Source organism: Vipera berus (assembly GCF_964194415.1).
Source record: "Vipera berus genome assembly, chromosome: 1".
NCBI classification, from domain to species: domain Eukaryota; kingdom Metazoa; phylum Chordata; class Lepidosauria; order Squamata; family Viperidae; genus Vipera; species Vipera berus.
Window position 1 is genome coordinate 52,697,526 of NC_138202.1, and position 13,216 is coordinate 52,710,741.

General features: G+C 37.4%; 3 protein-coding genes across 11 annotated transcripts in view; 2 read left to right on the plus strand and 1 right to left on the minus strand.

The window, feature by feature from the left end:
- NEK9 (NIMA related kinase 9) overlaps positions 1-5,990 on the plus strand; it is a 43,533-nt gene extending 37,543 nt beyond the window's left edge. Inside the window, exons 23-24 of one of the 6 annotated variants that reach the window (XR_014024773.1) lie at positions 102-234; positions 5,945-5,990. The gene's annotated coding sequence lies outside the window, so the exon portion shown is untranslated. Of the gene's footprint in view, positions 1-7; positions 235-2,133; positions 2,173-4,649; positions 5,027-5,944 lie in introns of those variants that run through there. The other 5 variants (XR_014024774.1, XR_014024775.1, XR_014024776.1 and 2 more) reach the window with 5 other exon arrangements.
- ACYP1 (acylphosphatase 1) lies at positions 214-11,919 on the plus strand. 4 transcript variants are annotated; one of them, XM_081315118.1, is made up of 4 exons: positions 214-234; positions 9,357-9,694; positions 10,364-10,464; positions 11,542-11,919. In XM_081315118.1, the coding sequence occupies exons 3-4, from the start codon at positions 10,381-10,383 to the stop codon at positions 11,755-11,757; spliced, it is 300 nt and encodes a 99-aa protein (XP_081171244.1). In that variant the 5' UTR covers positions 214-234; positions 9,357-9,694; positions 10,364-10,380; the 3' UTR covers positions 11,758-11,919. The 4 variants fall into 4 exon arrangements, with proteins under 4 accessions (XP_081171244.1, XP_081171245.1, XP_081171243.1 ...); XM_081315119.1 differs by lacking the exons at positions 214-234; positions 9,357-9,694 and adding an exon at positions 9,718-9,862; XM_081315116.1 differs by lacking the exons at positions 214-234; positions 9,357-9,694 and adding an exon at positions 10,228-10,244.
- On the minus strand, positions 3,833-7,243 carry ZC2HC1C (zinc finger C2HC-type containing 1C; the record flags this gene model as incomplete). Its single annotated transcript, XM_081315114.1, has 2 exons — positions 5,333-7,243; positions 3,833-4,141 (listed from the first exon to the last, which is right to left on the minus strand). Exons 1-2 carry the CDS (start codon positions 6,605-6,607, stop codon positions 3,833-3,835), a joined length of 1,584 nt encoding a protein of 527 aa, XP_081171240.1. The 5' UTR covers positions 6,608-7,243.
- Positions 11,920-13,216: the final 1,297 nt, after the last annotated feature.

Here is a 13,216-nt window from a genome sequence, read left to right on the forward strand (position 1 = left end):
CTAATAGAAATCGAAGATGTTTCAAGGAACACACATTTGAGATTACTTGGTTCTACATTTATCATGATCAGACATGGTAAACTTGGTCCATATTTTCACAGGCAACATTTATCTTCCTCCTGCTGCTGCTGCTGCTGTTTTTGAATATTTTCAGCAATGGGTGCCGCTTTACTTTTTAGAAATTCTACTGCAAGATATGAAAATCTTGTAACACTTAAAACTAATCATTCAAAGGTACAACTTATCATTTTTCTCTCTATATGATGTTGCTTATACCTTTAGTCCTTTAGTTGTCATTATGATTACAGATTGTCATCATTTAACAACCACTCATGCAGCAACAACTTTGAATTTATGTCAGGGCTAACCAAGTGGTATTTATAATCGGTTCTCAAGTTCCAGCCATCCCAGCACCCTTATGTTGATTTGATTGCTATTCGTGAACTTCGCTGGCTTCCCAGAAGCAAAGTCAATAGGATTGCTGGTAGGGAAAGTCATAAGTCATCTGGTAGGTCACTTGCACTCTCCCCATTCCAGCAGCAGCTATCTCTGCCCCTGCTGCGCTCATACGGCACCATGCAATTACCCACACCCCAAGCAAGACACCCCCAGCCCAGCCACATTCACCATCTGCACATCCTCTGCTCAGAAGCAGCCACTCGGAGTCTTACTGTGCTATGGCAGCCACCTGTGTATCTTCTACTTAGCAGCAGTCACATACCTCCAGCTTGCTGGCAAGCCACACGGGACTTCCTTAACAACCTGTGATCCTTGCTTAAATAGCAGCAGGGAGTACTGGGATTGCCATTACTAAGAGATGTTGCAAGACCTCATGCTGTACAACCACATCGCTTAGTTAGTAATGGAAAACTTCAGTCCCAACGCTCATCATTAACTGAAGACTGCTTATATCAAGAATATAAATTATACGACACTGATCAAGATGATGAGTAGGACACATCAATAACAACATATTTATTCATTTGGTGCTGATGGGATCATATATAATTAGGCTTGAACAAAGAATACTGATGAGACCACCTTTCATTTATATAATGGTGTGTCTTGAAGAAAAATAGCTGTATATTAGATAATTGATAAGGGGATTACAAAGCACTTTTTGGTTCCTGAGTACTGGGTATACAAGGTTAGAAGATAAAAACCATCAGAAAGTAGAAGAACCAGCACTATTCAAGCACTGCTGAAATACACCTTTCTGGAAAATACATTTAATCACTTCAGAACAGGTTAATGCAGCTGCATGTCATAGGGAAAAGACAGAACACAATTTATTTGGGAAAGCTTCTTGTACATTCTTATAACTTCATGATAGTAAATAAGCTATTTTCAGCAACTTCAGAAAATAAATAACATGAAAAATAATGTAGAAGAGGAGAAATTTCTCAATATAGGTTGAGTTCATACAACACCCTAGAATTATGAAGCACCACTTCTAATGTTTGTATCACCAAACTCTGCCATTTGATAAAAAAATAATACCTTTGCAGAGATTGCCTCTCTAGTGATACTGAACAGATGTGAGAAGCATGCTGCAGACCCCATGAGATTAAAAAAAAATGGGTGGAGTCAAGGAAAAAGCCTTCTTTGCCATCACACCTGCCCTAAGGAACATTTTGCCCCCTAAGATGAGGTTAGCCTCCCACTCTTCTGGTTTTCCAGGACCTAAGAACCAGCTCTATTAGCATGGGGATCCAATGGTGGCATGCAACCTGGGCTTCTAGCATGGTGTCTTAACCAGTAAACCAAACTGGTTCTCTTTTTAGCTTCTTAACTTTGTTTTTTTAGCTTTGTCTATGTTATGTTTTTTTTATTTGGAAACTGCCTTGAGACACTTAGATAGTGAAATGGGGGTATGTAAATTTGATTAATAAAAATAAAATGTGAGAATATATAACATATATTGCAATCAGGGATGGTATATCACTTTAAAAGACATTTTGAGGTTTAGCTTAATCTTAAGAGTATACTGTATCCAAAAAAGGTCTTCAAGCAAAAATCTTTTTCTTACTGTACACATTAGACTTATCCATATTGTTACTATAGGACAGCTTTCTAAAAGACAAGGCCATGGTTCAAGGAAAATAAAGCAAACCACTGCCTTCTACCCAATAGATGCGAAGACAACAGTACAATGATATGGCTGCATTGTACAGAACTATAAACACTACTGACCTATAATGAAAAAGTAATCATTGGTCCTTCCATTAATACAACCAACTTGCATTTACCATGATATACTAATATAGCACTTGTGCTTGTATACATAATTTAAGATTTGTAAAACAACAAACTGAATTTATTATCCCATTTGAATTTGAGCCACAAGCCAGAATTGCAAGTTCAGGTAGTGTTGGAGCACCCATAATTTCTGGAGGCAAGTTTTCCACTGATTACTGTTATTGTTCTGCCAGGAAATTTCTGCTTAGTTCTAGGTGGTTCTCTCCTTGATTACTTTCCATCCATTGCTTCTTATTCTGCCTTCAAATGCTTTGGAGAATTGGTTGACTTCCTCTTCTTTGTGGCAGTCCCTTAGATACTGGAACTTCCTATCATGTCACCCCTCATTCTTCCTCCCCCCCATCAAATTAGACATGCTCCAATTCCTGCAACCATTCTTCATATGTTTTAGCTTCCAACAAAATTAGCAGCATAGGCAACAGTTATTTTCCACATCAGATAAATACTGAATTTCAAACCTATTATTGAAAAATGAAACTTTCCACTGTTCTTAAAATTTTAAGTTAGCACCAGATCATTGAAAATTTGAAGGTCAGATAAAACTAGCAATTCAATTTTGGGGAATCACATACTATACTCTGCTAACTGTATTATGTAAAATCGGTACTTTCCAAACAAAGCATTCATCCATATGTTTCCACTTTCAGCAAATACTACATTTGCCTTTGTAAGCAAGTTATGTTCTACATATTTTAATACAGACCATGCTTGTTGCCTGAAGACAGCTAGTTTGCATATAAATATATTTATTCCATTTGTTTGCTGATTGTTCCTGCTGACCTATTCCCAGACATTTTAATAATTCATCTGTTAGCAAAGGCAGAGCTAAACAAATGCCCACTTCCAAATAACTATCTTAGTTTCCTTTCACTAATCTTAAAGTTGCAGAGAGATGAAAATCAGGTACTACAATTATGCTACAGAGAACAATCCATCAAAACTTCCACTTTTTTCTTTTACAGCAATTTGTGTAGGTTACTTTGAAGTAAGGAAAATTAACTTTATGCAATACTACAAAACAGGAAACAAAATTGACTGTAAAGCTTTTCCCAGCCAATGTAAATAGTAATACATAATACATTGAAATAGCTCTTACCGCCAGCTATCATTCTAATGTTTAAAATATTAATTTTCTAGAACATGGGTGCTTTTTCTTATGATATTCAGCACAGAAAAGGGAATCATTTATTTTGGGCAGCTCATAGAAGAAATAACTGATCCCAGGTGCCATCAAAGAGTCACAAGTATAGAGCCATGATTTATAAGAACGTCATATTTTCTTCCAATTTTTAATAGGCCTTTTTGCAGAGCCTTTCTTCAAAAATTCCACTGCAAAATATGTAAGGAATCCCAGCGAACCATTTTTACAGAATACAAAATTTTGAGATGAAGACAACACCATTTTTTGTCCATCTAGGTACCTTGACCTGTAGTATCAGGGTTAATAATTTAAAATTTGTGGATTTCTCATTGGCTTTACACTAAAACTGCCACTCAGTAGCCTTAAACTGAGAAAAATTACAAGAAACCTAACTAGGATTACACCAGTTGCAGATACCATCTTGTCTATTTACTAGCAACGCTTTTTTTGCTGTGGTGGTGGTGGTCTGTTCTTAATGTTCTTGCACTTGGGTATGTGTCTCTCAGCAACCTTGGGTGCAAACTGACGAGTACAATATGGACATAGTTTGTAGTCTGGATTTTCCATAGCTGGTGCTGGGGGAAGATCTGAGGCCTTTCCGCCTTTGGAGATGATGCTCTGCACTTCACGAGCCCTGCGCAAAGTCTTGATGAAAGAGTCATGCTTCTGTCTCCAATTGCTTTGTTTAGATGTAGCATTGCTTTCCTTGGAAGCCTGAAGATTTTGGCTGGAAGTTTTTTTCTGTAGCAAGAAAGGGAAGTGGGAAAAATAATTAAAAAGAATTAATGCAACTTTGTTAGCTCATACTGTTACCATTCCTGTAACTATTTTTTATAGCAATAACCAATAGCATTTAGGCTTATATAGCAATAGCATAGCAATTTAGGCCTATATACAGCCCCATAGCACTTTACAACACTCTCTGGGTAGTTTACAATGTAGAAGCCTTATTTACATATTGCCCCCAACAATCTGGATCCTTATTTTTCCTACCCCAAAGGATGGAAAGCCGAGTCAACCTTGAACTCTAGGTTTTGGGCAGAGTTTGCCTGCAGTACTGCATTTTAACCACTGTGCCACCAGGGCTTCTATAGAAGTTCTTTATAAAAGTTATATTGTCATATATAAGAGTAGGTTATTTCTAATGCCAGACATTTTGAATTTTTTAAATTAGATTACTGGGACTATAAAATGTATGTAAAGGCTGAAGTTTATTATTTTTAAAAAATCATTTCCCCTTCCTCCTTAGGTCATTTCAAGCTGATAATATAACATTCTTAATCTAAGCCATCATTAAAATAATTCAATATCATAACTTAATTGTGAATGAAATTTACTGCACTAGCAAGAATGTTATGAATTGGATAGTGTGAAGAAGACAACTTTTGATCCTACTGCATTATGTTCCTTCCTCATCCTAAATATAAATGGTTTCTTCCTTTTTATAGTTTTTCCCTAGAACCAACTGTCAATCTGTCTTGTTACAGTGACTTTTGATCATTCATTACAGATTCTGTAATGTAACAATTTTAACCATTTATTTTCAAAGTCTCATTGCCTCCTTTTTCATGAATAATAAAGGTTAAAAAATGTTAAACTTGCTCTGTATTTTTAGGCCAAGTACGAGTATCTTAAATAGACATTAATGGAGAATTTGCCTTATTTTTTGGTCTCTTCCAAACACCATTTTCAGTAGTCATCATATTTATTACTGTATTTAAATGATGGAAATTAAAAACTAATTATGGACCATCAAGTGGTATTAAGGAAGAGGTCTGTTTTAAAGAAAGCTCAGAAGAAAAAGATTGAACTCTATCCTAGCCAGATGCTGCTCAAAAAGCTTAAGGCTGGAAAACATAAGAATTAGAAAATGCATTGATAACCCCCATATAAACCACAGAATGATACATTTAATAAATGTATGCACATTACCTGTGAAATATCTGAGCCCTTCAAGAGATGATATGTTTCCAATTCAGTGCCCTTTGCTCTAGCCTTGCTTGAATCAAACACTTTTCTCTTGGATCCATGATTCTTCCTGCAAATATTCATATGTTTCTCCAATCTGGAACAGTAAAGTCTCCGTCCACAAAAACTGCATTCTCCCAAATCTTCTATATCATTTTGGATCTCTGTATATGATGGTTCTGCTGCCACTGATTCTGCATTAGCTACTGGGGTTCCTGTTAGAGAACAAGACTGGTTGTGTATAGTTGCTGGTTCTAGGCTGTGAGGGGAAGAAATATTGGAGAAGTTATCTCGAATTTTATTGTTGCTAGCTATCAATCGTTGCTTTTTGAGCCTTTCCATATTAAGTGTCTGTGGAAGCAGGGCAGTCCCAATTGAAGCTATCATAGTCTCTGGAACAAGCACTTTTTGATCATCATCACGTAATTGTGTGGTAGATTTGGAATCACAATCTTGAGAAATGGCTGTCATTTTCTTCTCAGGCATCCGTAATCCTCCTTGCTCTCTTTTTGCTTCTGCTTTATTCTGCTGCCTTTTCCACTGGATTTTACGGAGCTCTTCTTCTGTTTTCCTTAGTTTCTCCCTAAGGAGAGCCTCCTTTCGCTGGATCTCCTCCTCCAAACTCCGTCCAGCAGCCTCCAGTTTTTGAATATAGCCTGACTCTGCTCTTTGTGAATGAGAAGTTGCTCTATTAGATTGTTGTACAGAAAAAAGAGAGGGCATCCCTACAGGCTGAGCCTTCACCCCATGTGACACTTTTGTTTTCTCTGAGCTAATCCCACAGGAAGGAATCTCTCTAGCTGCTGCATTTCCAACTTGCCAAGAACTTGGTAAGAGATCATTCCCAGATTTTGGGTGAAAGACCGGTTTAAGTGGATATGCTCTGTCAACGCCTTCTCTCCGCTTCATTCTCCAGTGGGAAGGCACAGTGCTGGCCTGACCCTTGAAACACCAGTTATGGGGGCCAGCAGAATAAAAGCCTGCTTTCTCTAAGATCAATTGACTACTTTCTGCAGGTTGAGTACAGGAAGAGCTCCGTTCTTTGGGAACATGAAGATCTTTCAATTTCTTATCTTTATAGCACACAAGTTGCTGCTGGGTATTATTCCTCAGATGTTCTAATTGGGACTGTTCTTTAAGAACTTCAGGATGACATCTTTCCTGACTTGTGGCAGGAAGACTGGAATTGGATGCTATTGGATCCATATGTGAACACACAGCCAGCTGCAACTGAGCCATTCAGCATTTCCACTAAATCTGAGGAAATGCAACAAATTATATACATGCTATAATTTCAGCTCTCATTCTAGTATTCCTTTATTATGATTGAGAAAATGTGCTCTGATTGCAAGTAATCTAAATGAATGTTCTTCAACAAAATGAATGTAGGATTTCAGCCATGATCAATAAAAAGAAGTGTGCAAATGAAAGAACGTAGTTTAACAGTACTGCATTGCATCTAATATATCTCACAGTCTGAATGTGGAAATCATAAAAGCTGCCCACTCCATACCTATTTTATTCTGGACAGTTATTAGATTGCATAGAATGTATTTGGAGGAATTTTCTACTTTGTCAGCTATAATGCTGACAGACTGAATAATCTACAGAATATGGAAATAATTTTAGTGGTTAGGATCACAATTCTTGAGGGCACAAATAATCCTTAGGGTTACTAGGAAGCTGAGAAAAAAGGAAGTGAATAGGAAAAACGAAAACTGGAAGACAAGTGTCTTACACTGAGGTCATTTAAAGGTCACCCGTAGGACACTGGAAGAAACAAATTTGCTCACTTCCCTGTCTCCAGGGATAAAAAAAACAACAACTCAGTATGGTTGCCACAATCGGGTGATTGAAGCTCCATCTGTTTCTTAAGTGTGGAATGTGTAAAATCCCTATTAAAAATGAACTGATTTAATCATGGTTGCATTATGACATTTTTGACCACACCCTGCATAATCTCCATCTGCCTTCATTGCATTTCTAAATAATAAGTCAACATTTCTATTTTGTACTCTGCAACACCTTCTTTACCAAGATTTTGCAGTAGAGGGAAGAAGAATTCACATAATTTTTGCATACAATCAGATCTATCTCAACTTGGAGTACTGAGTATATCATAAGGTTATAATCCTGACATTTTTTCCTCTAACTGTGTATTCTTTTCAGTTTGTAGATCTCTAGAATGTAAAAGATTGTACAGAGCTAGGCCTAACACCTGATTATTTGTTCCTTGCCCTACCTGGTTTATTAAATCAACCACAACTGGTCCCATATTTTAGGTAGTGAGCAACGCTTCCTTGAAGATGGGATATTATTTCTTGCCTAAAGATGGCAGATATAAGATCTTAGTTAAAAAAATTGTTTATGCAATTATAGACCAATAACAGACTCACACAATGCATTTCAGTTCATTTGGCAGTGATTGACACAAACTTTACTTTAGTGAATCAAGCTAAACATATGTGTGAAGACTGGTTAATTGTGCTAGATTTCAATAGCTGTGCATGCTAAACAAAGGTATGCTCCTAGATTGTCTGGTAAGAATGGGTCTTGGGACCAGATTTGTGAACTGATGTTTAGTTTGTTTTACCTGAAATAAAATAACAGGTTCATAGTCTGAGTGTGCTATTTAATTGGCTGCCATTGGACTTAAGATTGTGAGAATTACATTTGCACAGATAGTTGCAATTTCTAAATTAATTGAGTTAGCAACAACTGTCCATACCTTCACTACAGTATATCCCATCTTGGATACTGTAACCTATAAAATGGTCCTAATCTTGAAAATTATCCAGAAATTGCAGTTGGTGTAAAAGGAGGCAGCCAGACTAGCAATCAATGCAAAATTCAAGGAATAACAGTATGTATCCTAAAAACTCTTCATTGGCTGCTGAATGTTTATTGATGTAATTTAAATTGATCCATGTTGATATTAAGTTTTCAAAATCCTAATAGCGTGTGGGATCTGACATATATAAGGGTCTGGCCTTTCCTATTACAAATATGTCCAAAGATCAATATTTGCAAAAGATGTTCTTTTCAAGATATATTTGGAACACTTGTACTATGTTTTTCTCAAGCTACAAAATGTACTCCCTTAGGATTTATATTTGTTTCCCATTTTCCCAATTTAGAAAAGTTATAAATAAAAAAGTCAGTATTTACAGCAGAGAAATTCCTTTAAAACAGCAAAGGCAGAAAGGGAATGGACAGCGCATAACAAAAAACATTTGTTTATTTGTGTCTGTTTTTCATCCTTCATCACAGCATTTCCTTATTTCTACAATAAATATAGAATTCATTAAAATTTACACACCCTAAAGCTGATGGAAATCTCTCTCTCTCTCTGTGTGTGTGTGTATATATAAACACACACACACAGTACATGCTCACTGCCACTGTTCTATAAATTCATTACTTTACTGTACTTTTATGTCCAATACAAACAAGTCAAGGCAATCAAACTATTTACTAGCCTATAGAGCAGAAATAACCTTTCTTTGTGTGGTTACACTAGGAACCTGACCTTTTCATAACTCTAAAACTCTAGGTCTAGGTCATTTTCCTTCCTAATGCCTGTCTCTGTAGGTAAAATATTCTTCCAGTTGAATCCCGGTCCATTGGCTCTTCCATATTTCTTGGCCACAATTTAAAATGGTTTGCCATTCCTTTTTTCTAAGTTTTTTTTTTTAAAAAACTTTCTGTTCTAGCTTACAGCCCGGGGATTTCTGGTTGTCTCCCCTAAACAAATGCGATTCCACTTAGCTTTCTAATATTACCTGGGAGAAGCCAAGGATCGTGAATGCTTTTGCTATTAGGGTTCACTTCTATAGGAAAGAGGAGTGAAGGGAAAGCTTCCCCCCCTAAAGGGCGGTATATAAATAAAATTATTATTATTATTATTATTATTATTATTATTATTATTATTATTATTATTATTATTATTATTATTATTATTATTATTATTATTATTATTATTATTAAGGCGGCCGCTACAGCTTACACAGCATTAAACTAGCGCTCGTCTCTATTAATGATTTTACACTGGTGTAATGGGACCAGAACTGCCGGTTCTAAATTTGACAAAACTCTGGAAAGAGGGAACCGACGGACACACTGTCGCTGCTACAACTTGGAATTCACGCACCTACCCAAAGTAGCCCGCCCGCCGGCTCCAGACACGCAACCGCTAGGCACGCCGCGCCGCGCCCGCCTGCCTGTTTCCTCTTACCGGGGCCACCAAACCTTCGAGCGGCGGTTTAGCACCGTTGCGTAGCAACAACAGCGCGCCCGCTACATCCGATTCCACCACAGCGGCTTCCGGTGGGTGAGAGTCTTTAGGAATCGCACCATCTCTTCCTTATATTAGTTATAGCCCAAGCTGTCCGCCGTTTAGCCATAAAAAACAACAACACAGCGCTGTTCGACTTATTAATCGTTTAATTAATTCCACTTTGGTTCTGTATCCTGAACTGAAGCCGGTCTTGGGAGGTGTGTTCGTCGTTAGTGGCCGTTGCTGCGCCGCTCGCGCCCGGTCGATTCTAGAGGGGCAGCCATGGCCAGGGGTAGGCAACCTCGGCTCTTTTATGACTCATGGACTTCAACTCCCAGAATTCCTGAGCCAGCCAAGCTGGCTCAGGAATTCTGGGAGTTGAAGTCCATGAGTCATAAAAGAGCCGAGGTTGCCTACCCCTGGCCATGTGCGAAGCTGGCAGAGAAAGCTTCGCGTTGCCGGGCGAAACCGGACCCGGCAGGTCTCGGAGGCTTCTGTCTTCTATATCCAACGGGGTGGAAATAAGGGAGGGGCCTGTCGGAGCGATGCCTTGCCCTCCAACCTCCCCTGCAGGACGCCGGGGAGGGAAGCGAGAGTCAGGTTAACTTCAGTTATAAGGGCTTCGACAATGCAGTCTTTGGAGGTTGCTCGAGGGACAGTCTCCCTGCGGGGGTGGCACCTGCCTCTCTTGTTCTGCTTGACTGCTATTTTGTTTTCAGGACAGGCACCCCCGACCATGGCTGAGGGGCAAGGCCTCGTTTCGGTGGACTATGAGGTGTTTGGGAAAGTGCAAAGGGTATTTTTCCGCAAACATACCCAGGTGAGTGGGCTCGGTCTGTAATTCCCCTGAGGTAATAGATTATACAGTAATTTTTTGTCACTTTTCTCCCATTTCTCTTCTGCACTTGTTTCCAAACTGGTGAACGCTCTGGAGGTGGTTAATAAATTAGAAGGTTCCGCCTCCATCCGGTTTATGTATTGGTCCATTTTTATCTAGCCCTTTGTTGATTTTTCATGTTTTAACTTTTAATGCTGAATGTTTTTAATGTTCTTACCATTTGATATTGTATTTTTGTGTTGCAAGCCACCCAGAGTTGCTTGACAGTGAAATGGGTGGCATATAAATATAATAATATATATATAATTGTGAAGACTTTGGAGGCTTTGCTTAGGCTGCTGAATATAAGTACTCCTTGATTTATGACCGCAATTGGGACCAGAATGTCTGTTATTAAGTAAAGTGGTTGTTAAATGGGTCATACCCCAATGTTATAATCTTTTTTAACCAATGTTATTAAGTGAATCATTGCAGTAGTTAAATGAATCATATGCTTGTTAACTGTTTCTGGTTTCCCCTATTGACTTTGGTTGTCAGAAGCTGGTAGGGAAAATAATAAATGGTGATCACATGACCCCAAGATGCTGCAACAATCAAGTACATGCCAGTTGCCAAGCACCCAAATTTTATTTACATGACCATAAACTGATGACTGCAGTGGTCATCAGTGCAAGGACTAGTCATAAATCACATTTTTCAATGCCATTCTAAGTTGCAACGTTGCTAAATGCATGGCTATAAGTCGAGGGCTACCTGCAGTCCTAACTTGAATTAAGTCATATTATTGAAGTCAATAGAATAGACACATGTAAGCTGTTTTTGCCTTTATTATTGTAAGATGCCATTGTCTTTTATATTAGCTCTTTTTAACAACACATAATATATTTCCAATTAGTCTTGGTTATCGATGGCCTAGCAGAAGTTTGGATTACACAGTAATTTAGTGGATGTATAATAATTCTCTACAGAGGAATTCTAAAAGTTTTGATATAATTCAGATTAATCATATGTATATGTGAGATTTTTTTTAAAAATGTGCATGTATATTGTTATTTTTAGGCACAAGGAAAAAAGTTGGGTCTAGTTGGCTGGGTCCAAAATACCAACTATGGCACCGTGCAGGGACAAATCCAAGGCCCTCTTGTCAAAGTCCGACAACTTCAGGAATGGCTTCAAAAAACAGGAAGTCCCAAATCTCACATCGACAGAGCTGAATTCCACAATGAAAAGAAAATTGCTCATTTAGAGCATAGTGACTTTTGTATAATCAAATAAGAGGCTTAGGAATAGAAAGCACTGGATTTATAAAGTCAGCCATGGACTTATCTAGAAGAAAGTCATTTAGTTTTCATTTTCTTGTAATTGGTTAAAAGCATTCTTTCTGTTGTAATTATTTATTATATGAAGCTTCTATTAAAGGTTTTAAGATAAACATTTCCTGAATTGAGTGATGTCATAATATTTTGTTAATAAAGGCATGTTTGCTGCATCATATCCAGAGCTATGTATAAAAATGAGATGCACATGTTAAAAAATTGCAAGTATATAGAATGTAAATTTCAGAATTTCATTGCAAACATATTAACTTTTTAGGGTTTTTGAAGTTTCATAAATTGTAAAATAATTTGATATGGAGGGTAAATATACACTAAAAAAGTAGTTCTATTTTAAATAAGTGTGTCATGGTTCCGATAGATGAAACCCATCAAAAGAACTTTGAGGCAAAATTCTTCCTTAAAGAACATTTATTCGGGAAACAAAGTATCGGCACTACATAGTTGAACCTAAAAACTAAATTCCCTTCCTCCTGATACAAAGTAACAAAGTATAATTCTCACCTCCAATAAACTGTCATAAAACACATTCCCCAATTAGCTTCAAGCTCGGGCTTTCTCCTCAGCCCGCCAAAACGTTACCAGCTCGTCCTTGAGTTCCCACGGCAGCATTATTATTATGGCTTACTGAGCTTACATCCCAACACCCCCACCCACTGCACCTGAATTCTAAAAGTAAAGAAAAGCATGTTAAAGGAAAAGAGAAAATGGCTGCATTTTCATCATTGTCAGAGCAGGAACATCCAATGTTAGCAGCGTCGACAAAGTTGAGTATAAATGACTTTTTTTATCAAGACTTAATGCTATGCAAAGTATAAAAATATTTACTGTTCTGCATTTCAGTATAATCTAGTTACAAACCATGCTGTAACTATGAAGATAAACAGATGGGAACATAATAGTCATATTTTGAGAGAGTGCTCAGGGCTATGGTGTTCATACAACTCCTATGGACCAATTAAAGACTGATTCTTTTTAGCTGATACTTCACTATACACAAACAACAGTATTTAATCCTGCACTGCTGGATATTGAAACTAAGCATGAAACAAATACCTAAATTTAATATAATCCTCAGTTTTATTAACAATTTATAGCATTCCAATTAATATTAAAACATTGTCTCTCATAGCACATACTCCTTTTCCTTGGAATATGATAAGAGTTTATTAAGTCAGAGCTGCACAGCCACAGCCTTACTTCTCAGAACCTCTCCAGCTGCTGCTTATATCATGTTTCAGCAACAATATTCCTTTTAGCTCCTTGGCAACCTGAAATACTGTATTCCTACCAGTTTTAGTTTTTCTGTATTTTGTCTTTGTTGATAAAAGAAAAATGTGTTTTAAAAAATTGACAACCATTTTAAAAATAATTAGACCCTTTTTGGCACTCATTTTATG